Source organism: Cupressus sempervirens, chromosome 2 (assembly GCF_028749045.1).
Source record: "Cupressus sempervirens isolate cs-2001-9-10 chromosome 2, ASM2874904v1, whole genome shotgun sequence".
Taxonomy (NCBI): domain Eukaryota; kingdom Viridiplantae; phylum Streptophyta; class Pinopsida; order Cupressales; family Cupressaceae; genus Cupressus; species Cupressus sempervirens.
Window position 1 is genome coordinate 731,600,219 of NC_143119.1, and position 25,581 is coordinate 731,625,799.

The 25,581-nt window shown below is 37.2% G+C and overlaps 1 protein-coding gene and 1 pseudogene across 10 annotated transcripts in view; one reads left to right on the forward strand and one right to left on the reverse strand.

The window, feature by feature from the left end:
* The window catches only part of LOC149575463 (inositol hexakisphosphate and diphosphoinositol-pentakisphosphate kinase VIP2-like), a 272,894-nt gene that overhangs the window by 96,832 nt on the left and 150,481 nt on the right, over nt 1–25,581 (forward strand). For all 10 annotated transcript variants that reach the window (XM_089815209.1, XM_089815206.1, XM_089815210.1 and 7 more), the window contains 5 exons: nt 2,116–2,190; nt 17,017–17,102; nt 17,269–17,475; nt 17,586–17,685; nt 17,820–17,890. In XM_089815209.1, the coding sequence (XP_089671335.1) occupies nt 2,116–2,190; nt 17,017–17,102; nt 17,269–17,475; nt 17,586–17,685; nt 17,820–17,890 (539 nt within the window). The remainder of the gene's footprint in view (nt 1–2,115; nt 2,191–17,016; nt 17,103–17,268; nt 17,476–17,585; nt 17,686–17,819; nt 17,891–25,581) is intronic.
* LOC149575464 (nucleoside hydrolase 3 pseudogene) lies at nt 14,348–15,490 on the reverse strand (annotated as a pseudogene).

Sequence of the window (25,581 nt, forward strand, 5' to 3'; positions counted from 1 at the left end):
AGAACAAAACATCAATAAATAAGAAGAAAGTGATGACACCAGCTAGAGGATAATGATGGAGAGTCTTAAACAATCCAAGCATTGCGTAAAGACATGATGCGAATGATAGAAGGAAATGAGGGCAGAAAAGAATGCAAAAAAAACAAAGAACTATTTTGTACAGAATGCAGGAATGAGGGGCATACAAGAGCAGTTGCTGAACAATTTCCACATATTTCCGTTGTGGTGAGCCTGGGTCTCTTTTACACTCAGAGTTCCTAGTGATAGAAGCACTTGACATTTTATGAATCTGAACTACATTCAAATCAACAAACCAATATAAAAAGGAAAAAGAAAAACTACAGGGTTAATTTCATTTTTAGAAAGAAAATTCAAAGAAAAATAAAAAACAAACAAAATCAACAAAAGCGTACCTCTTTTATTGAAACTTTCATCTTCAATGTCTCTGAGGGGGTCTCAATACTTACAACCATGTAAAAAGAGCTCAAAAACCTGCTTATAGTGTGCAACTATCAACCTTCAACTTTCCTTAAGCAATGGTAAGCAAACAAGTAAGGTTTGGAATGGAGGCAAAAGGTTTTGTTTTTCAATCTCAAAAGATGCTCAAAATTGTCCAGAATTTGCCCCCGGGTCAGGTAGAGTGAACCCATAGGGTATTTGCAGGAGCCTATTTGGATCTGGAGCAGAACGCATCTAGACTTGTAGTTGGGCTGGATTAGACTGGAACCTTGAGCTTTCGGGAAGAATTTGGTAGCTTAGAAGTAATGAATTTCATTTTGATATAATTGGGAGTTATAATTATATAACAATATTTACAAGTCAGATTTAAACCACAAGCATTTAAAAAGACGCATCATTTCATTTTAAGAGAACAAAACATTTTAGAGAAACTAGAATCTTTTCATGTGTTGATTTGTAATCATGTACATGGTCTCTAAGATTTGACTTGAGCATGAATGTTGAGAACTCTCAATTATCTCAATATGGCCTATTTCTATAGACAAGAGAGATGGTGCACTAGTTAGGCTGAATGGTAACATCATTAATATGATAGCTGAAGATTAATTAATTCTTGCTGTGTAGATTACGCCACATCAACTTGAACATTCATTTGTTTTCACACTTCTGATATTATTGTAGTAAATATATTGATGCCAACGTGCTTCTGTCACAAATAGACTTGAAATAACTTTAACAGATTTTATATATATATATATATATATATATATATATATATATATATATATATATATATATATATATAAAGACCCAAAATGATGTGACGATTTTGTGCACAGCTCAAAGATTTACTTCCACGTAAATCACAGATAAATGCATGGCTACAATTGCAGCTGGAAAGTTTCTTGTTAGTTTTAAACTACGTTTTAAACTACGATTTGGAATCCTTGATCACTGATTGTTCATTTTGTAATATACTTGCATTATTTATATTACCTTTCCTCCATTTTTGTTTTGTTCCTTGAATGGTGTTTTCATTCTTGATATAATGTGCCCACCTCTACACATTTCCACCGAGTTCTTTGCGATGATTATGACTTATTGATAAACTTATCATGCATATCTTTAATTTTTCTAGAGAGATACCTGTTCCCTTTTGTTCACTTTGGGTGAAATATATTGCATTTGGAACTGATTCCAGTAAGTCTAGCTGGTCAATGACCTCCTGTGTGAAAACTTTTTGTATATTCTGATCCTTGATGTTGCCATGTAGCTTTTATCTATATCCTAATGCTCATGATTTCTTCATTTATAATTATGCTTAAACTTCCCAACTGAACTATTCTTGAATTTTTCTATCAGAGTATCAGAAGATTTATCCACCCATAGATATATGCACATGTATGTGTATAACATATTTGCATGCGCACAATTAGTCACACATAGACACACACTAACATTTGAAAGATGATTTAGTGCATAATTTCTACAGTCTATTAGTTTTTCTTTCCAAATTCTTTTGCACACTTTTTATTCATCTAAAATTGGAGAATTTTGATTTCCTGGTTGGGGTATTCTGGCAGAATTTTGCCAAATGTTTTTCTTTTAAAATTGCATTTACATATTAAACTAATACTGAAATATTGGATTTTGTAGGTGAGGTATCCTGTATTACTGACTCCAACAGAAAAGGAAATGGCAAGAGAAGTTTGCATAGCCTTTGGTCAGGCAGTATGTGCTTATTTTCTTTGATGGATATTTTCTATTACATCTCATCATATGGCGTTTGTATTATTTTTTTTATAATATTGCATATTGTATCTTGTGAATGTTATTCTTTCAGTTAGTTATTTTTGACATTGTTATTTTTGGTCTATGGTGACTGTCATTACTTCTTGCCACTCTAAAATGGTGTTTGGACTATGTTGGGTTTTTATTGAAACATTCTAACATCTTTTAAAATGTTTTCCAATCAAATTATTTAACTTTTGTATAATATAAACTCTTGTATGTTCCAGGGCCTAGGCCAGTGATAACTTCAAGAAGGCCCTCTATAAAATTCTTGTGACTTCTGGCTATGGGGATTAGTTTTTATGGCAAGGTGATGCCTTTTATTGTGGAAAAATGATTAATTCCCACAACAAATCTTGTTGTCGGTAAATCTATCATGTAGCTGACGGGTAGAGTAGTATTCGAACGGGCATGTGACGCTTTAGTCACCCCTTCGGAAAGGTATATGTACACGTCTGAGATGGACTTTGGAATCATCATTGATCATTGTAGTCATTGTAATCGGATTGTAATCAACAAGTGCATACATGAATAAAGTACCTGTTCTGAATTAAATCGTGTTATACACGTGTTAAGATTTTTACCCTATGCAGTAAACATTTGGCGCCATTGCCAGACGTACCTGGAACGAAGAAATGATATGAAGATTAATGCCGAATTTACCAAACAAGGATCTGAACAAGGTAAAAGATAAAAATGAACTAAGTACAGAAAAAGAAATTTTAGTTTTAACACAACAAGCAGAGCGCAAGTAGAGACTTCAGCAAATTGCCAATGGGCACCAAAGGGGTGAAGAGGCACAGACGGAGCGAGTGCACTCACCTAGTAGGCTGAGGAGTGCTGAAGAATTGCTGGAAGAAACTCGACAACGCTTGAATTTGGTGGAGGAAACAAGGGAAGAGTTCCTTAACCTGTATACATCGAGGGGAGAGTGTCTGAACGGAAGGGAAACAACTTGCATAGCTCGGAGTGCTGAGGGAGCACGAGTTTGGAGTGATCTCTTCGTTCTCGATACACCGGACGAACAGATATAGACGGAGAATAGAACGTCACTTGAAGACTTTTTACTAGACAATGCAGTTGTTGGGAACAAGACTGTTATCCAGAACAACATAGAAGTCCAGAATAGCGCGGGAATCCAGAACAACGCGGGAGCTTAGAATAGTGCGGGTACACAAGTACCTCAGAATCAAAGGCAAGTAACAATGGCTGGCCCTAAAGAAAAGTTACCCAAGTTTCACGGTGATGGTTCAGCAGACCCTATCAGACATTGTAAAACATGTGAAACCATATGGATAGCAAATGGTGTGACGGATGAGGATGATTGGGTAAGATAATTTTCAGCGACCCTACTGGGTGTGGCGATAGATTGGTTTTCTGACACTAGTCCTCAGAAACTTATTACATGGGAGAATGTTAAAAAAGAATTTATAGCAGAATTCAGATTACTCCGAGATGATAATGAAATAGTGGCAGAAATCTACAACACCAAACAAGGAAAGAATGAGACAGTCCGAACCTATGCCAGGCGACTGAAAGAATTGATCGGAAAGGTGGAGAGTCAACTAGTGGATGGGTTGAAAAAATGGTGGTTCGTGGAGGGGCTACGACCGGCTCTTATAAAAAAAATGAAGATTGTACCACTGACTTCGTACGCCGATGCGTATACTTGTGCCATGGATTTGGAAAGCGAACAAAAGACGAGTAGGAAGAAGAAGCATAAATCCTCTGATTTAGACGATTCATGCTTGGAAAGTAGTAGTAGTGATGAGGAATCGAACAAGAAGGTGAAAGTGCTATAGAAAGACATGCTTCAGATGATGAGAGAATTAAAAAATTTGAAAAAGAATCTGGATATGGTAAAAGGAGAACTGTGGTGCACGGATTGCAAGGAGGACGGCCATACTAAGGGTTCATGCCCGAAGAAGCAGTTTTGTGACATCTGCCAGGTGGCGGGGCATTCCCTGAAAGAGTGCCCATTTAACTTGAAAACAAAAGGACACCAGCAGGTGTTACTAACGTAGGAAGCGTTGAACAATAGCAACAATGCGGGCAATGATGCAACTTCAGGGGGATATCGAAATAACAATAAACGCGGAAGGGGTGGAAACAATAACAATAACAATGGAGGCCGGGGTAGAATACAATATGATGCAAGTGGACGGCCGATGATACAGTGCCGAGCATGTAATCTTTCGGGTCACTTCGCGAGGGACTGTACTACGAAGGAGGTGCCACAGCTACTGTGCAGATGGTGTGGTCCAAGGGACCATGAAGATTCAAAATGTCCAAAGCAAGGCATAAATTTATTAAGTATTGAAACATGTGATGAGAACGTGTTGGCGATCACGCAGGAAGCAGTTTCAGAGAACCCATTTCAGGAGGTTGCACAGGCACAGAATGAGGGAGTACCTCATAGTGCTATTGAGTGTATGGCGGATGTAGTGGAGAAGGCTATGGGCACACAGTAGGAACACCACTAGCGCAGGAGACAGTGATGACGGAAGCAGTTTTTCTTGATGATGTCACAGCTCTAGCATCTCGGGCACGTGAGGTTTTAGCTTCGGCAAAGACGCAGGCGTTGGAGTCGATGGGGAAGGAGCTGGAGGGAGTCATATCCTTCATACTGACGGGATGTTCAGCTGCCTTTACAGTTTGATTTGAGAGGGGATGGCCCGATGTGGAGAACACGAAGATGCAACAGGATTGGTCCATGACGAGGGAACCCGAGATGGAGGGTCGGATTGAGATACTAATTCAGGAGATCGCGAGGTTACACAGGGAGATATACTACACCCTTCGGAGGAGTCAGGCGGACCAGATAGCAACTAAGAGAGCTCGGGAGGAGTCAGCTACTAGGTTTGCTTCGGAGAGGGCAGCCTGGGAATTGGAGAGGGTGGCCTGGCAATCCAAGAGGACAGCCCTGTTAGTAGCAAAAGAACAATTAGCAGCAACAAATGAATAGTTGGTGGCAGAAAAAGAAAAGATGGCAGCGGAGAAGGAGAAGGAATTGGAAGAGGTTGGAGAGATGATGCAATCAGCCCTAGAGCTCCAGTTGGAAGCAGAAGCAAAGCTGAAAATCAAGAAAGAACAGGTCTACAAGCTAAGGACAAAGGTGAATGAGTTGTGGACGTGGACGGTCACTACGCCAGGGACGCATCCCTCTGTTTAGTACTTATGCATTGATGCATTTTGTTAGTAAAATTTTGTTATGAATTTTGTTGTATTGTCGTCCGGAGACGACTTTTCTTTTGGGGGGATGATGTTGTCGGTAAATGTATCATGTAGCCGACGGGTAGAGTAGTATCTGAACGGGCGCGTGACACTTCAGTCACCCCTTCGGAAAGGTATATGTACACATCTGAGATGGACTTTGGAATCATCATTGATCATTGTAGTCATTGTAATCGGATTGTAATCGGCAAGTGCATACATGAATAAAGTACCTGTTCTAAATTAAATCGTGTTATACATGTGTTAAGCTTTTTACCCTATGCAGTAAACAAATCTATGCACATTGGTAGACAATGGTGTTTTCACCTAGCTAATCATAAATTGATTTAGATTATTGCGCAATTTTTTTACTGATTTAATAAAATACAATGATTATTTGGTCAATTATAGACTGGTATCAATAAAAACAACATATTTTGATGGCAAAAATATTGAGTCAAAAGGCTATAAATTAATTTTGTTTGGCAGGCTCTACATCATCCAATAAGTGATGATCAAAATACTTCATGACGTCTTTCTGACAAATCCATGTTTGGGGATACAAATTCCAGAATAGGTGGACCTCCATTACATTTATTCATATAATTTGAAAGTTAATTCTAGCATACCCACATTGTTGGATAGAAATTCCAAAATAGGTGGCTATGTATTAGAATTATTTACATCAATGCATCATTTTGGACAATCTGGAACTAGATCATCTGTCACCACTTGGTTTCATTGTGATCATTGTACCTTTTCTAATAAATATTTCAAGAGATATACCTCATCTAATTACAAAGATTGACACGTAAGTCTAATCTTTGTTATAATTGTTGTCTGGCATTGTTTATATGAATCACTTAGGGAGGTAATTGTAATGCAATATTTGTACACTTAACAATGTTGGTTGCAAGGAAAGGAGTTAGGAGTAGTAAATAGTTTTCTTGATACAAGTTTTGTGACTACCCCAACATGCAGGATGAATGATTAAGTATTAGATCCTCTCTCGAATAGGGAAGCTTAGATGCTAAACAATGTGTACACAATTGTGGACTTAACTCAGTTATATGATGCGTCATGTTGGTAATCACTTATGAAATTATGCTATTCATTCAATGGATTTCAACTTTACAAATGTGAATGATTTGGCAACTGGAGCTCTTTAACCACTTTTGATCACACAAATTGCAAAAAGGATAGAGGTTATAGGATGCTAAGCTAACTCTTAATAGTGCTAGAGACTATTGATGGTGAGCTAAGACTCTAAACATTCCTTTCTCATTGAGGGTGCACACTTCTAAGGATGGATGGATGGTTTTCATATTATCAAACACTCATTCAAATACCCAATGTACATCTCCAATTGATGTTAAATTCTTGCAATAAGCCCTTCACTAACCTAAATCTTAGACATTTAATCGACGAGTATTAAAAGGTATGGACACTAGTTTGACCATAATTCATCAACAATAATATCTTCCATTCATGTATTTCTACTCAACATAAATAAAATCCTACTCTAGGTGAGGAATTGTAGAAACAATGTAATAGTCTAAAATAGCACAAGTAATCCATTGTGATAACATCAATGAATTTGTAGTTACTTTGGCAATATTATAGCAATAATCTCTCTCAGCCTCTCTTACAAATAAGAGGGACAAGTCTTATATTGAGAGCTCAATTACAATGAATGATCAGGATTGGTTCAAAATCAATTGGAAATTTAACACCAATACAACTTGAATGCAATTCCTAGGTACAAGTATTAAATGCTTATCGAAATACATAAAAGCACCACTTTTTTGGCCTATAACAAAATTAGATTGCGTTTATAGACCAATGAAAAAAATAGTTAGGTAGAGATATTAGATGTCCTTCACTTGTACACTCGTGATTATTTGGTTGGATGATCTTGGACCCATAGAATTCGAGTCTTCTAATTGGTTGAAGATGAGTGTGCACCACCTCATTATGCTTATCTTGTAGACTTCATCACTTCATTATTTCTATCATCATAAAGAAGTATCTGCATCTCTGACAATATCTCTTGATAAACAACATTTTCCATCCTTCAAGTGATTGTGATGACTCACATTCCCAAATTACTTCATCTTCAGAAACTATCCATCTTCTCTAAAATCTTCTCATTGCAATGACTTGACCTTGCTTGTAGTTGAAATCTTGATGTCTTGACATTGATCTTGGATTTGCACTTTTACTTGATCTTCAACTTGTAAGCACCTTGCTTCCTTGACGAACAAGTTGTGGTTTGATGATGCTTGAGGTCTCCATGTTCTCTATGTTGAAATCATGCTTGTACTTGAACCATTGAGCTCCTTGCTACCTCCATCTTAAAAGTCACCTTTATATCACATTGTATAAACAAAAAAGAATACATGTCTTTTATTTACAAAATTGTGACTAAAAACAATATACAACATTCCACCGAATTTTAGCATTACAATTGTATTTGGATCAATCCATGTATTGACATTGAACAATCCCAATATTACTTAAATTCCTATTTTAACGTCATCATAGATGTTTACTTTGCTGGCCGAGACCAAAAATTTGAGTGTGTGAATCCAGGTTTTATTTGAATTTGCTCCCAATATGGCGTGGTTTTAAGGCCTCTCTACTTAGTCTTGTAGAATTTTCATGTTCTCATTTTTGCTCAGGTATGCATTTTCGCACTCGTTTTAAAGACAAAAATATGAGTTTATACTTTCAACTTGTTGATTTTATGGTAGTGCTCGTTAATGACAGACAAACTATCAGATCTATTGCCTTCCCAACCATAGATGATAAGCTCTTGCTCTTATCATCACCCCCGAGCACAACATTTGTTTAATAAGGCAAATCACAATTATTATTATTCCATAATTTACTCTAGAGAGGAAGATTAAAATTCCTTTATAGCAATCAAATGGGATTCATGAAGGGATGCCACGTTTGCAAAGTTTGGGCCCCTCAATTAATTAATAGTATAATAAAGTTGGACCCCAAATATAATGTATATTTATTATATTATTATATGATAATAAATAATAATTATATATTGCAATATAATTATAATATCACATAATAGTATAACTATATTATTAATGATATAATAGTTATAATTATATTACAATATAAATATAATATCACATAATAATATAACTATATTATTATTATATAATTATATATTACAATATAATTATAATATCACATAGTAGTATAACTATATTATTAATGATATAATAGTTATAATTATATTACAATATAAATATAATATCACATAATAATATAATTGTTATAATTATAATATAATCACATAATACAATAATACAATAATTATATTATTAATCACAATAATCAATAATCTTTTATGCTAAGGATGTAGTTCAATTAACATATTGTAGCTCTAGGCAAGCTAAGAAGAGATTCGACCTAGCTGCAAAAATCAACATCCTCTCTTAGACATGTGGTGACAACCATCATAACCGCTTTGAGAGGATGGGCCTATTATGGCTACTACCATTGATGAAAACCAAATAAAACACAAGTGCTTATTGTCATCCTAACATGACATTCACCATAGCTACTCCTAGAGGCATCTTATGTTCGCCCGGATCCATATGTAGATTATTATTAAAGCAGCTCCAATAGCAAGCATTTGCATACAGAAGCACCAATACCGGACTCGTTGCAATTATTCGATTAGTATTTTGTGCATGGAAAGGTACAATTGGTAAACAAGCAGTATCATGGAATTTCCTCCATGACATCCACCATACCTACACATAGAGAGTGGATGAGGTCTTATACCTCAAACTTCTCCTAGAGAAGATTGCAATACCACCTTTCCTACTCATAGTGGGTGGTTCCACCATACCTACTTGTGGAGGGTGGACAATAAGGGCTTGCGCCTAAAATTACTCCTAGAGAAGAATATATTACCAACTTGCCTATTCATGGAGGGTGGTTCCACCATACTTACTCACAAAGAGTAGATACTAAGGGATTGTACTTTAGACTTTTTCTAGAGAAGAATGCATTACCATGTTGCCTACTTGGAGAGGGTGTTTCCACCATAGTAACATATAGAGGGTGAATAACGAGGGCTTTCACCTTAGACGTCTCCTGGAGAAGAATGTATTACCACCTTACCTACTTGCAGAGGATGGACAATGAGGCCATACCTACTCGCAGAGGATGGACAATGAAGGTTTGCACCTCAAACTTCTCCTAGAGAAGAATTGTAGTCGGAATAAAGTAACTATTATGTTAGTACTTGTTAAAGCTAGTTGGGTTGGGTAGTTAGGTGGTGAGGAAATGCGTCGGTTGGTTTCCAACTAATTGACCCTTCTATAATTGTTTGGAACATTGGTATTGTACTGATGTTGGTTTTTGGTATTAATAAAGAAATCATTTCCTTGCCTACTGGTATTGTGGTATGAATGGTATGTTCTAGGTTTTACTACATATGTATCAATTGGATTATTCTGTTTCTCTGTGAAATTGTGTGATATTCCAATCTACATTTTTGGCGCTGTTGCCTAAGTTCGAACCTGGAGGTCGGCAAGATGGAGTAATGGGAAGGCCCTTTGTACTACTCATCCAAGTAACAAATAGTGATGGGGAAGAGGAGGAAACAACCAAGGAAGATCAGTTGACACGTGATCTGGTAACGGCCTGGGAAGTTGCGGTTGATCAGTATGTACAAAGGGAAGGCCATGAGAGAACGGTCCGTGATGAACTTTTGGTGTCGCCAACAGTGTACGATCTCTTGGGAGAGATCCCTCGCATGCTAGCATGAAATTTGTTACGAGTGGAAGAGGAAAGAGCTGAGACACAAAGGGAAAGGAGGAGATAACAAGTACTACAACAATTTGCGGAGAGGAGGACGAGGGAGCACGAAGAACGTGAAGATTCCAAAAAGGGAAACAAACATTGAAACGATTCATGCCCCTGATTCCAAATATATATCCCAGGTGGGCACAAGGAGAAGAAATTGAGGAAAAAGTCGCCTTGAGGATACTACGTATCTAGCAGCAAGAGGGAAGATGTCGTAACTGGAAAGGAGGACAAGGGGATTCCACGAGAACCCAAGAAGGGCTAATTGAGCATACAATTAAAGGTATAGCAAATTTGGTCATCTCAGAGACACCAACAAGGAAGTTGGGATACAAAAATCCAAAGACACCGATAGGAAGAGACTTTTGACAGGAGCAAAGTCAAGAAGGAGATATTTTCAGCAGTTCCTCCTTGAGAATGAACTTCTAGTCGAGAGGAAGTGTTCCATCGAGAAGTAGTGTTCCACTGGGAAGTCTTCCATCGGGAGGCATTCACATAATGGCAATAGACAAAAAAAAAATTACCAAGGTTCACAGGGGATGACTCGGAGGACCCTACTTGCCATTGTAAAACATGTATAACAATATGGCAAGCAAATGGACAAAATGATGCGGTGGAATGGTTAGAAGCCTTTTCGACCACATTAAGGGGTATTGTTATTGATTGGTATATGGATTTGGAGGCAACAAAGAAAAACACATGGAGTAACATCCGCACAGCCTTCGAGGAAGAATTCAGACTCCTGAGAGATGATGATGAAATAGTAATGGAGATTTATAACATGACAAGGGAAGAGTGAATTTGTCAAAGCCTATAGCAGAAGAATGAAAGAGCTGATAGGAAACTTAGATAACAAGTTGGCAAATGGACTAAAGAAATGATGGGTTCATCGAAGGATTAACACCATCTCTTAGGAGAAAAATGAAGATAGTCCCACCATCGACCTTTGTAGATGCATATAATTGTGCCATGGACATAGAGAGCGAGAGTAAAACTTTCAAGGCGAGAAGGCATGGAAGTTCAAGTGAAAGCTCGGAGGAGAGCGAAGAAGAATCCAAAACCATTCAAGCCTTGAGAAAAGACTTGGGGCGTTTGATGAAGGAAGTGGCAGGGAGTAAGGAAGAAAAGAAAAAAGGGAGAGAATTTTGGTATACTGAGTGTGAAAAAGAAGGCCATACTAAAGGAGCATGCCTGAAGAAGGCATTTTGTGAGATTTGTCAAGTACTGGGGCACGAAATCAAAGATTGCCCCTATAATTTGAAAACAAGGAGCGCCCAAGTATTCCTGACCCAAGGGGGCCAATCCACACCTCCATCTACTCCATCGAAGAACACAAATACAAAAGCCTCACTAGGAGGATACAAAAACAACAGGATAGGAAGTAAGAATAATAGTAACAATAATAGCAATAACAATACACCATGGCGGCCACTCTAGTATGATTCCAAGGGGAGGCCGATGATTCAATGTAGGAGATGTAATGAATGGGGATACTTTGCATGAGATTGTCAAAGCTGAGGAGGACAAAATGGAGGGATGCTCTGCAAATGTTGTGGGGCAGGCAATCATGAGGATGCAAATTGCTAGAGACAAAAGGGAGTAAATATGCTAGACATTGATGATCCAGAAGGCGAGATTCTTGCATTCATTAGGATGCAAGCTAGAAAATTAACCTATCCGGATGTTACTACAGAGACCGAAAGATTTCAAGAGACACAGAAACACATTCAAGATAGCATGAGAGAGGAAGGAAAGGTAAAGCCCAAGAAGCCTACTTCAAATAGGGGTGTAACGAATATTGTGCGGCAAATCCTGGAAATTGCTATCCCAGTGAAAATAGGTGATTTATTAGAAACATTACCCCAACTGCAGGCAACACTAACACAGGGGACAAACTCAAAAGGGATAACCTCGAAGAAAGAAAAGGAGGGAGAAGTACGCATAGAAGACAATAGATTATTCACCATAGGGATGGGGAGAACACCAGTGGTAGTAGAGATGGAGATACTAGGTGCAAACTCTCAAATACTATTGTGGATGGAGGTTCCAATGTAAATGTCTTATTAGACGAAACATGGAAGGAAATAAGGAAACCTACACTCTGGCCTCTGACATTTCAACTAGTGGGAGCGGACCAACATGGAATCAAGAGTATAGGATGGGACAAAAAGTCATAGTTGGTACGCAACAATTTTTTATTGATTTTGTAGTTATCACCCTAGAGAAGAAAGGATACGATGCTCTATTAGGAAGGGGATGGCTGGTTGCAACAAAAGCTACCTATAACTTGAAATGAAATTCTTTATCTATTGAGTTGGAAGGAAGAAAGTACATCATAGACCTCAAGAACCAGTCAGTAAGTTAGGACTTGGCATCGGACTTTGAGGGAGAAGACTATGGAGGGATGGAACCAGATGAGGAAGGAAAACTGAGAGTAGGAGAATGTTGAGAAGACGATACAAGTTCCCTTAATGGATTATTCCATTGGCAGATAGGAGACTATGAAGTTTTCCATGCAGAATGTAATGTGCTGGAACTACAAGAATCTAAGTCGGAGGAACAATACCCGGAAGGGTACATAGAGTGTAAGGAAGGGATGGCAACCCTCAACAAGAGACCTGCACATTTTTTAATAGAAGGTGGAATACGAAGAGGCCAAGCTCCAGGCATTGAACCTTGGAGAGGGAGATTAACCCAAAGAAATATGGATAGGAGATGATTGGGACCTAGTATTGAAAGCACAACCCTTAGAATCTTCTTGGAGTGTAAGGATGTTTTTGCTTGGACATACAAAGACTTGAAGGGAGTACTTCTGGAAATGTGTGTCCATTGGATTCCATTGGCACCCAGAGCAAGACCATTACGAAAAAGACCTTATAGAATGAATAAAAACTATGCAGAAAGGGTTGGGGAAGAAATCACAAAGATGTTAGGAGTAGGGATATTATTCAAATTACAAACGAGTGAATGGGTATCTTCTATAGTCATATCACTCAAGAAGGATGACACTCAAATTTGGAGATGTGTAGATTTCAGATGTCTGAATGCAGTAACAATAAAAGACCCATTTCCCATTCCACTGATAGCATCTTGGAGAAGGTAGCTGGTCATGAGATGTATTCCTTCATGGATGGATTTTCAAGATACAATCAGATTAGCATTGCTGAAGAAGATAAGCTAAAAACTACATTTGTGGTTGAAGACGAGGTATATGCCTATAATAGGATGCCCCTCAGACTGTGCAATGCACCAGCCACGTTCCAAAGGATCATGCTACATATCTTGGATGGAATGTCTGTGGGGAATTTCGAAGCATTCTTAGATGATTGGTCGGTCTACAGTGGGCAGGAGAAACATCTCAAAATTCTAGAAGAATGCATGGAGAAATGTCGAAGAGCAAGATTAGCAGGAGCCACTACGTCCATTAGGAATGGTGCTGCTATATTTACAATCACTAACTGAATTGAAAAACAAGTATGTTTGGCCAAGTGGAAAGAATTGCCTAAGCCCAACAGGTATATTATCATGTCCCATCATGCGCAACATAGCATACATAATATCTATAGTTACAGCATTGGCCCAGCCATTATTTCCTTGATATCAATAAACTCCACAAAAACTTGAGGTAGAAGAAAGTAATAAATTATCTTGTGTCATCAGTAGATATTGTGTAGCCAACAGGTTGATGTTGTTGGTAGATATTGTGTAGCTGACGAGTAGATTAGCATTGTCATGTAGCCGACGGACCCCTTCGGGAAGGTTCAGCGGGAAGTATATGTACCCCATCCGAGATCATTGTAATCATCATTATCAGCATAATGTAATGTCTTGGCATATGCGAATAATAAAAGGAGTACTACTGTTACATGTTTCTGTTTATTGTCTTTATGCATTAATCCATTTACCCATACGGTAAACATCTTGTGTCCCAGTAGTTTTCCCTTTAAATCAGGTTTATATAGGACAACCTTGTAGCATGGGGACTCCTCCTTCAAATTGAACTGTGCTGTCTAATGTAGAGAGTTTAAAGTATCAAGGAATTTTATGTACTATTCCATGTTGAGAATGCTATGACACTTGCGATTTTGCTTTGTTTAGTATATCCATCTTGGCATTTTCCCTTTCCATTTTTGAACAAAATAAAACAGGTCAATAAGATGTGTTTTAAAATGACCACTCTGTACTCCTTTGTTAAGGTGAAATTTGGGCAAAGTGTGATCATCGAAGAAGGGATTGGAGCCATCTTGAATTCCGTGTGGCTTGATTGAAGGAACAGCAGTATTATTTTAGTATTCCAGCACAGCAAATTAATTGATCTTGCTATTGATATGCACTGTAAGAATGCTTGAAGTTTGGACAACAAGACGTGAAGTAAATGAGTCACAAATGAAGTAGCTAGCTTGTATAAAAATCATCATCAAACTGGGTATCAGTAACAAACTTAAATGGTTTTAAACAATATTGACGCTCATATGTATAATGTGTTTTTGTTGCATCAAATGGAACAAGTGTGATTGGAAAACCAGGATTAATAATCTGATATGCAGCAAATGGATCCCAGAATATATTGTACTCTGTAATTGGGTTACTATGATAACAAGTGAATAAACTCCCTTGATCCCTGCACTGTCCTGGTGTGCGCAAGGATTTTGCATCCTTAGAGAAGTAGCCTGTATGATTTCTTGACCTAACTCCACCCAATCACATAAACATTGTCCACATTCTTAAAAAATATTGCAAATTGCACACCAACAAGGAAAACAATAGTTGGACCTGATGTGAGGGTTTCAAACATCACTTCTTGTACTGTTGGCTGTTTGAATGGCAAATAATTTTGTTCTCCCTATGGTAAAATGTCTTAACGTGTAATATAATTACTATCACTATCCAGCCACCCACCAGTTGTTGGTAATGGCATCCACAAACTGTTGATAGCTCTCGAACAACCAATGGTAGGTATCCACCAACATTTGGAAGGATCTTGCCATTGGATCATATTCTACTTTCTCTCCCATTCTGACTAGAATTTCATCATGCCCCATCATATGAAGAATATCATATGGCTGGCTCACAGAATGTCCAATTCAGTGCTTGTATTTGCATTTGTATTGATTGCCCTCAAATTATAATATGACCGCGTCTGCTTTAGAAGATCTAGAATTGCAAAGAAGTCATTTGTATCAGTATTTTAGCCCGAAAGGATTTGATGTGATGCTCTGTTCAATGGATAAATTAAATATAGGAAACTGAACCAAAATGATTGAAAACAAAATTGTGCATGGCCTCATCTTGGTCCTCTATCAGTCCTTACTGAGATAATATAGAAATCTGATCTCTAGTGGTTGAAGTTAATATTCTCAATGGCAGCTAATTCATACATAAAGTCTGTTGGACAGCCCAACATGTCCTCAGATTCAAACATGCAAAAAGGCTTCAGGTGAGGTGTAAAGAAATCAACCAATGATGGAGAGGGAAGTGGAAAGAGGCATTTTGACTGTTACCCCCTGTAGGCATTCCTTGTCTATCCTTCCACATTTTTCATGTGTGGCTCCTACAGCTTTTCTAACTATAATATCTGACAGAAATCTGACTTCATATTGCTTCAATTAATGTTCATACCCTATTTCAAGCTGTCCATATAGTATGGGCAGGAGGAATTTGGGTTTATATGTACCAATTGCATCTGTTTCAGAGTTCCTAAAACCTCTTCAACAAATCCTTTTGGATGCAAATGCTGTAACCATGTGATTCCATTTTATGAAATGGTTAATTATGCCTTATGTATGCTTCCACAAACTGCTTGCAAGTTTGTTGATATCTCAGCGGGGGCTATGGTAATTAGCTAATTTTCAAATATCCAAGAATTGTGCAGCTGTGGGGTTGTGAGTAAATGAGCTAATGAGCATTAACAAAGGCTAAAGTGGAATTGTGCAGATGTGCGGTTGTGAGCAACCTAGCACATGAGCATTAACAAGGGTACAAGGTGAGTCATGAGGTTGTGCATGTGTGAGAAATTGTGCACATGAGCATTATTAACAAGGGCAAAAGGTGAGTTGTGCAGCTGTGGGTTAGTGAGCCATTGAGCAATTAGTACTAACAGAGGGAGACATGTGTTATGCATAATAGTTGACTTAGCACGACAAACAAACCATATAAGGCTTTTGAAAAAGATTATAATTAAATTGAAAACCAATGCCTTTAAAAACTTTACATTATTTTCACAATGTTTTTTTAGCTAAATTTTTTGGTTGATGCTTACATTACAGGACAGACATGCATAACTTTTGATTGGTGAAACATTTTTCCATGATAATTGGCCAGGATGATCAAGACACCAGTACAAATAGAACCTGGAAAAATAATTACGTTTCGAGATGATTATATATTAATTTAATATTTACTCTAAATCGGATGGTAAAAATTGGAATATTTGAATTTGTGACATTGGTTATGACAAAAAATGGTCACATTGCTTGGTTATGCCACTGCCAAACTTGCTGGCGTAGGCTAGTGTGCTTTTTTGATCGAAACACAACAATGTTGAGTAGAATTTTCTCCACCTAGAAACAAACTTTTAAAGTATTAACGTGCTTAAAGCATAGTCAATGTATTTGCATTAAAAATCTTCTGCCATATTTTTTAAAGAGAGTTGTTTAGTTCATCTTATTATATGTATCAAGCCACATTAATATTTTTGTTCCAATATCTCAGGTGTGTGGATTTGATCTGTTACGCTGTCAGGGGAGATCTTATGTTTGTGATGTAAACGGTTGGAGCTTTGTAAAAAATTCATACAAGTAAATGTTTTTCACATTATTTCTGATGGGCTTGACTACACTGATTACATGTTCTTTTTATGCAAAATATTCTTTATGTGGATCTTATGATAATAAATTAGCATCTAATAAGAGTGTTAGTTTTCCTCCTTTGATATTGCAAGTTGCTAACTTCTTTATCATATAGATATTATGATGATGCTGCGTGCGTCTTACGCAAGATGTTCTTAGATGCTAAGGCACCTCATCTTTCATCTACGATTCCTCCATCACTTCCCTGGAAAGCCACAGAACCAACTCAGCCATCTGGGTTAACTAGACAAGGCAGTTCTGCCATTATTGGCACTTTTGGGCAATCTGAAGAATTACGTTGTGTTATTGCTGTTATGCGCCAGTAAGATGGTTTCACACTAATAATTTCATTTTCTGACTAAGGAAATACTGCAAGATGTATTTATTTTATGTTGCTTTTTGGTTTACTGAAAAGTACTTATTAATTTTCAGTGGTGATCGTACACCTAAACAAAAGGTGAAGCTAAAAGTCACTCAAGAGAGGCTTTTAAATTTGATGCTCAAATACAATGGTGGAAAGCCTCGTGCAGAGGTAATGAGCACTTTTCTGTTTGAACCCTAACACCAATTTTATTTGCAATGTTGCATGTGCACAGTATTCAGTTTATCTTTTGCTCTGTTTTCTGGAAACATTAAACAACACTATGTGTATCCTATTTACTGCAGACAAAGCTTAAGAGCGCTGTGCAGTTGCAGGATCTTTTAGATGCAACACGGATGCTGGTTCCACGCGCAAGGTATGAATGAGAGTCATATAAAGAGTTCTTGTTCCATTTTCACATACTGAATCTTGCCCTAGAAATTTATATATACAGTGCACAAATTATTATTCCAAAACACTGAACGGTCAATTTTGCGAATACCGTCCATATTTATAGTGTTTCATTTGGAGATGTTCTCTGTCATAGATTGTGGGTTGGATATTTTGAGGATGCAGAGATGGATCCAATTATTCCAAATATTATTGAAAAGTGACAAACGTATAAATAAAGTTGGGCTCCTAGGAGATAAGATAAGATAAGATAATAATATTAATGTCCAACAAAAAACCAGAAAGGTTTATGGGACTGAGCATACAAACAGAAGAGCTGACCACACAAGAAACACCACAACGGTGTCAGAAAAGAAATCAAAATGAGACAGAAGACCAAGAAACACAAGGTAAGGACTATGAGTCCTTCCTTGGTAGAAAGTAATCAGAAACAAAAGGATATAACTGTGGACGATTCAAAGTCTTAGATCTATGCTGAGGCCCACTGGAGGAGTGTCACTGCCTGAAAAGACTGGTACAATGCCTGACTGATCTAGAAGGAGTAGTGCTGAAAGGCCTTTTAACACCTTGTGACAAGGGGGAGTAAAAGGTGGTAATGAGAATGGAAGTTCAATTTTCATGCGGGGTCAAAAACAGCTGAAGTGATTTTTATAAAGTGATGCTTTTTTACATATTTGGATCCTTTGAAAAAATTATGTAATTTAAAAAATAAATAAAAAATAACCAACCTTTTTTGAGTTTGTATGTAAAAGTTTCAATAGCTGCAATTTGCTGCAATTTGCATGACTACGTATTAATGATGAGTTTAGCCATGGCCAAACTTGTCTTACAAGTTTTATTATTGTTGAACTCGTCTCTGATAGAATAGACAACATGTGATAGGATTGATTAATGTTGAACTTGCCCTATATAGTAAAATGCCTTTATTGTTTAAACTTTACTCTGTCTTTTGGTTGCTTTATCTACACTTTTTTTCCTTTAAATAAACCCTTTTGGGTTGTTTTTGAGATATGTGGATATAGTTGTAAACAAATAAATTTGTGATGGTTGAGAGAATTTAGATTAAGCTCAAACTAGAGGATTGTTTGTTCTGATCCTTTGGTGATCTGAGATATTTTAGTTATTTAAGAGCTCAAATAGGAAAGCAAGGAACTTTAAACTTTAAAGCTTAACTTAACTAAAGAAGTAAAGATAAGATAAGATAAGATAATAATATTAATGTCCAACAAAAAACCAGAAAGTTTTATGGGATTGAGCACACAAGCAAAAGAGCCAGCCATAGCAAAAACACCAAACGGTGTCTGAAAAGAAACAAAACAAGATAGAAGACCAAGAACCACAAAGTAAGGACTATGAAGCCTTCCTCGGAACAAAGTAGTCAGTCACGGAAGGATATAATCGTGGACGATTCAAAGTCATAGATCTTCGCTGAGACCTGCTAGAGGAGTGTCACTACCAGGAAAGACTAGTACAATGTTTGACTGATCTAAGAGTGATGCTGGAAGGCCTTTTTACACCCCATGGTGGAGACAAGGGGGAGAAAAAGGTAGTAATGAGCTGGTCAGAGGTGTGGTTCTGAGATGTGGCTGACCCAAGGGTATGCTCACAAAGCTAGGTGGCCGCTCGAAGATAAAGTGCAAGACACTGCTGATCAACATAGTTGAAGAACTCTGAAAGAGAAACAATCTCTGAAATGACAATAAAATCTCCCTCTAATCTCATAGTATATAGGGCAACGAAATAAGAAATGGGTCTTAGACTCAGCCTCCGCCAAAGTAAACAATTTACAAACCCGATCCTCTCTGTCTATATGGTGATCAGTTTGGATCCGAAGACAATGAGAACCAACTCTGAAGGAGCCCATAGAGAATCGAAGGGAATGACACCAATGTCGATAGAGATAAGAAGGACGCACAATAATACCATTTTGGATCTCAAAAAAATGCTCTGCATGAAATGCGATCTTAGGAGGATTACTCCAAGTAGTAATAATGTACTGTCTGTAGATATCCTGTCTGACATAGTCATTCAACTCTTGATGAGAGGGGAGGAGACGAGCGGGAGCATCCAACGAGAACTGGTATGGAGGGAGATGATCAATGTCAATCCCGATCGAACCCAATAGAGAGGTGGCCAGGGCATACCAACAACAAGATCTAGTGCTAGTGTTGGATCTCATAATCTGAACAAAAGAACAATATGCAAGATGAGAGTATCTATGACGGTCAACATCAGAATCCATGAAACCATGAAGGTGGTGGAGAAACCAGATCAAGTCAAAAATGGTCGCAAGCATAAAAGGATGAGCTCCAAACTCGGCTAAAACAATGCTATGGGGGGTGAGTGTGTGACATCTAATGATGCACCGTAAAAACAATGTTTGAATACGCTCAATAGAAGCCCAATCAGAAGCAAGAAGGGAGGGTCCCTAAACGACCAAGCCATAAAGAACTGTCGGTCTGAGCAAGGAGTCCAAGAGGGAAAACTTGGACGAAATATCTTGAAAATGATGTCGCTCAATCATGGCTAGAGAACCCATGCCCTTACTAATTATGGATTGAATAGCTGGTCTCAAACTAAAGCGAGGTCCCCAAAACTTAACTCTGAGATACATTTATGAAGAAATGATCTCCACCTCCTGCCCCTGGAAGAAGAAATGAAGATGAGAGGTCTTTAAGCAGTTAAAGATCATAACATGAGTCTTAGTAAAGAGGCTAGACATTAAGGAGTCTCTGTAAACTATCAGGAGAAGAGGCCAGGAGAACAACATCATGTACAAAAAGGAGAATGGAGATCAAAACTTGATGTAAATAACACCCGTCACCAGGATAAGAGGAGCTCACAAGAAAATCCTTGAGCTCGACAATATACAATCCGAACAAAGTAGGAGAAAGAGGGCAGCCTTGCTTCACACCAATGGTGCTCTGAATCGGATCAGAAAAGACCTCCGGAGTCCTCAGCCTATCGGTCACCTTCTTGTATAGTCTCATAATAGTAGTCAAAAGCATATTTGAGAAACCAATCTTACTAAGTCTCTGAAATAAGGCCATCCTAGGAACATAATCAAAAGCCTTACGAAAATCCACAAAACAGCAATAGACTTTCTTAGAACGATGCCTAGCCTCCTCAATAATAGCCTACAATGTGAAGATATGATCCATAGTCTGATAGTCAGCTCGAAAACCAACTTGCCCTTTAGCTCTGCACCCTCTCCTGTCAAGCTCTCTAGATAACATGGTGTTTAGAGTAGTGGCGTAAAGTTTGGCAAAGGTATGTTTGATCATGATAGTTCTATAGTTACTTGGGTCTGAAGCAGGCCCAAATTTATGAATAAGATAAATCACATGCCTTGACTAGGTCTCAGGAAACCCAGTGCAAACCACTCTATTAAAGAGTGTAGGAAGATATGAGCCAAGGACTGAAGCACCTAGTTTGAAAAGTTCTCCTTGGAAACTATCCTCATCTGCAACTCTACTACATCTCATGGATCTAATGGCCTCAAAGATACTGGAGGAAGTGTACAGATGACAATAAGGAGGTGGAATGGAATAAAGGGAAGGCTGACCTAGAATGTCATACAACGAAATGGTGTGGGAAGTCAAAGAGCGGAAAAAAAAGCTTAGAATAGCGTCAACTTTTTTCATCTGGAAATAGAGTGCTAGAAATACTAGTGACATATATAATTGTTGCTAATATAGTAATATTGCATATGAACTACCTTTGTGATTTTCAAATGTTGTGTCCTTTTTGTAATTTATGTATTCTTTGATGAACTCTAATAATTGGCAAACCTTTCGATGAAATGGAACTGTCAAATTGCCTTGAGATCTTTCCAATCCAATCTTGATTTCTTGATGACTAGCATTTGATCTCCTTTAGGAAAGCCAAGTGGTCTATGTGAGATGAGAGTCATACACTTTGTATACTTCAAACTTCAGAATGTGATCACAACACAATTGATCAATATGATACATGAATATGGTCAAATCTTATTGATGCAACCTTAATTAATTATCTGGGCAAGATGAGGACTTCGATGATGCCGTATTGATTTCCAACTGATGCTATACTATTATTACCAATGTATAAAACTCCTTATCCAACCTTCAAAATACTATTACAAATTAATTAGAAACATTGGATATGTTTAGTTTGCAAGCTATCTAAACCTTTGCAAAAATGACTAGTCTCTTAGGATCCCTTGTAGACATTGACCATAGACTAAAAGGTTTTTATTTTTATTTTACATCTAATTCATGGTAGCCCTAAGAATAGACACGATTTCTAATAGGGCCATCAAATGTGCTTTAATTGCTCTATTTTAGGTTTCAGTGCCTAGATTAACTATCTTTGGTTTGTGGACATCACTAGTACTTTGGGCATTTGATGAATGAATTTGAATGAATTGTCATTGTTTAATGAAGTGTTACGCGACTCCAACTTACCTTGATTTCAGAAAGCTGATTTTTGACTAGGACTTGGTCCCGTGCCTTGACACTTTGTAGACTCAAAAAATTAGAAAAGGAAAAAAATTCAAGGATATTTAAGGATTTAAAGCTTGTTCCTTGTAGCCTCTCAAAAATAAACCTTAACAACACAATAACCTTATTAGATAGAAACTACGTTGATCACATACAGAAATATACATCAACCATGTAAATATAAACACAATTTTAGTTGATGGAAATAACACATTTAGATATATAAATATTGTCAAATATTTTATATATTGTGAAATATTGTTGACAAATTTTGGATCACTTTATCTTAGGTTTATTTACTCTATTCTATCAATTATTTGCAGTAGGGAACAAATCCACAATAGATATTCACATCTTTAATGATAGACTAGTGAGATGATGTGCTTCTACTTATTACTATAGAAGCATGGACTATGGCACCTCATGTCTCAATCGAGGTTTCACTTTAGTAATGATATTCCTATTGTGTCTTACTTTTAATTGGTGTCTCATAATTGAGCATGCATTTTTAGTTTTCTATCCATTTCCAATGTCAAATCTCTTAAATGATGGAGGCATTAGAATGTGAGGTTTATGTTATCTATGTTTTTGTCAATGATGTCACCCTATTCATATTTCAGCCTGTTGGTGTATCAGTGGTTGTGTACCAATGGGTTTTGTGTATCGATTGTGTATCAATTGGTATGTACCCATAGCTTGTGTATTGGTAGAAATGTTCATCGATGGTTGTGCTTTAAATGTTTTATCGCTCTGTTTGCCTTGGTGGCAAATCTACTTGGCAGTGGGAGATCTACTTGGCTTGCAACATATGGTGGATCCATGTTGAAGCATGTTATTTTGTTTTGGTCCTAATAGCTACCTTGTAATATGTTCATTTGTAACTATTGGCATTGAATGTTTTGGCGATGGTGTTGCGTGTTGTATTGCTTGAGATGCATTAGATTGATCAAGGCGGTCAATGTTTCATTTCTTACTAGTGCGGGAATGTCTAGGTGTGACATATTTCAAATTTGTTACGATCGACCGATTTGAGGGCATCATGCCTTTATGCAGGTAATATGCGAAGTGAGTGCGAATTTGTTGAGATGATGTTCGTGTATTGAGGCAAGTAGTAGCATGGTTGTGTTGTGGAATAGCCACTACTATGTTCAATGTTGGATTCAACTCTCATTTCTTATATGCATGCTATTAGCCTAATTGTATTGGCAGTGAGCCTAATTTGAATTGGTAGTGAACCTTGTATTTCTTGGTAGTTAGCCACATTGGTAGTGTGACTACTGACAATGACCCAAATGGCAGTGAGAAAAACCAACAATGAGCCTCTTGGAAAAATCAGCTTAAATCGTGTCACATTAATAGGTGTTCCTTTCATTAGAACTAGCTTCTTGATGGTTTGCCTCATTATGGGTATCCAGGTAAATCTTGGTGTTATTTATGTGGGTGTTTCCGTGATTTCATGTTTACATCTACTTTAAATGTTTGTTGTGCATAACCAATAGAACAAAGGTAAGGATTGCTAAACACTTATCAACGAAAGAAAAGTTTTATTAAATGTGTGGGAATGAGTAATTCACACTACCCTTTATTAATTGACCTATTGAACAATTTGTATTAGAGCTTGGTTCCTCGATTTAGAGCTTAATTGTTTGGGGAAGATCCAATGGTACACTAATTTAACATTCCTATGTTCGATGAACCCGTTTAAAATTCATGAAAGGATTAGATGAAAGGTTATTTGGTCTTGATGACAAGACCTGGAAGTAGGTGAAGACAAAGTATTTGTACCTTTGAGATGGCCTTCAAATGAAACATGAAATCAAAGTGTATGAGGAGAATGAAAAAACAAGGTATGTGATCACTAGTGCTTTATTAAAGACAAAATTAGCTAATGTGATCTTTTTGAAAAGTGCTTATGAAGTTTGGGGAAATTTGAAAGAGATCTATGAAGGAAATGACATTGTTAATTTTTCCAAGAAACTAATAGCTAAAAGAGATAATGAGAATCTAAGGATGGAAGATGGTGATGACATTAAAATTTACTTTTAAAGAGTTGAGAACATTATGAACGAACTTGAGAACCAAGGTGGCTCTATTATTGATGATGATTTCATGGAGAAGATCTTGGTGACATCACTTGATAGTCAAAGTGACACGATATCAGTCATAGAGGAGGTTTATCATCCAAAGAAGTTCGCCAAAGACCAATTGTTTGGTACCTTGATGACATTTGAGCTAAGGAAGTTTGGAAGGACAAGAGAAGATTTGAGACAACTTTCACAACTATTGATTTATGAGGATCACTGCAAATGTAATAGCATTGCCTATGTCATATTTGTTTTCTGAAGGCAATGATCTCTTGTAATTATATTGAGGAAGAGCTAAGGAGAGACACGTCCCATCATTATTATGTAATTAATACAATGACAATTATAATTGTATATATTTATATTTATATAACTAATTTCCATGAATCATTATTATAAAAATCTCTCTCTCTCTCTCTCTCTATATATATATATATATATATATATATATTATATCTCACATGATATTAATTATAATATATATGATGTCTTCAATAGTTTAGACTCATAGGCTTATCTGACTTAAGGTACCAAAAACATTAACATTCCCTCTTAGGTAGGGAGAATAAACACACAAGTTTGGTAATACCTCAGTGTAATATCAAGGAGGGCATGTTTAATAGTATCTTTTATTAGAAGATACTCACCATAAGATATCATCTCATGATATGAGGAGTAGTGGCCCCAGAATTATCAGCTCGCATATTCACCAAGTACTCTTGAGCTATGTCACAGGGTTTGACGAAGATGAAACATGAAGTTTGAAATCCGTCGAATATTCAAGGTTAAAAAAAAATTCTATAAAACTCTCTAAGAAATTCACTTTCAAAAATGCCTTGACCTTCTGTAAAAGAATATATTCATCCGACACTTTTACTCAGATTTAATTATAAAACATACACAATGTTTGGCTCGAGCTAGTTGCAAATGTTGCGATATACCATACATTGTACAATATATCACCTTTCATTTGGTTGAGCAATTTAATCGCCCAAAAAATCAGCCCCGCTTAATGTATTTCATGCAATGATATATACTGGTAAAAATCGCCAAAGCCTCATGCAAAATGGGAAATAAATGGTGCGGGAATA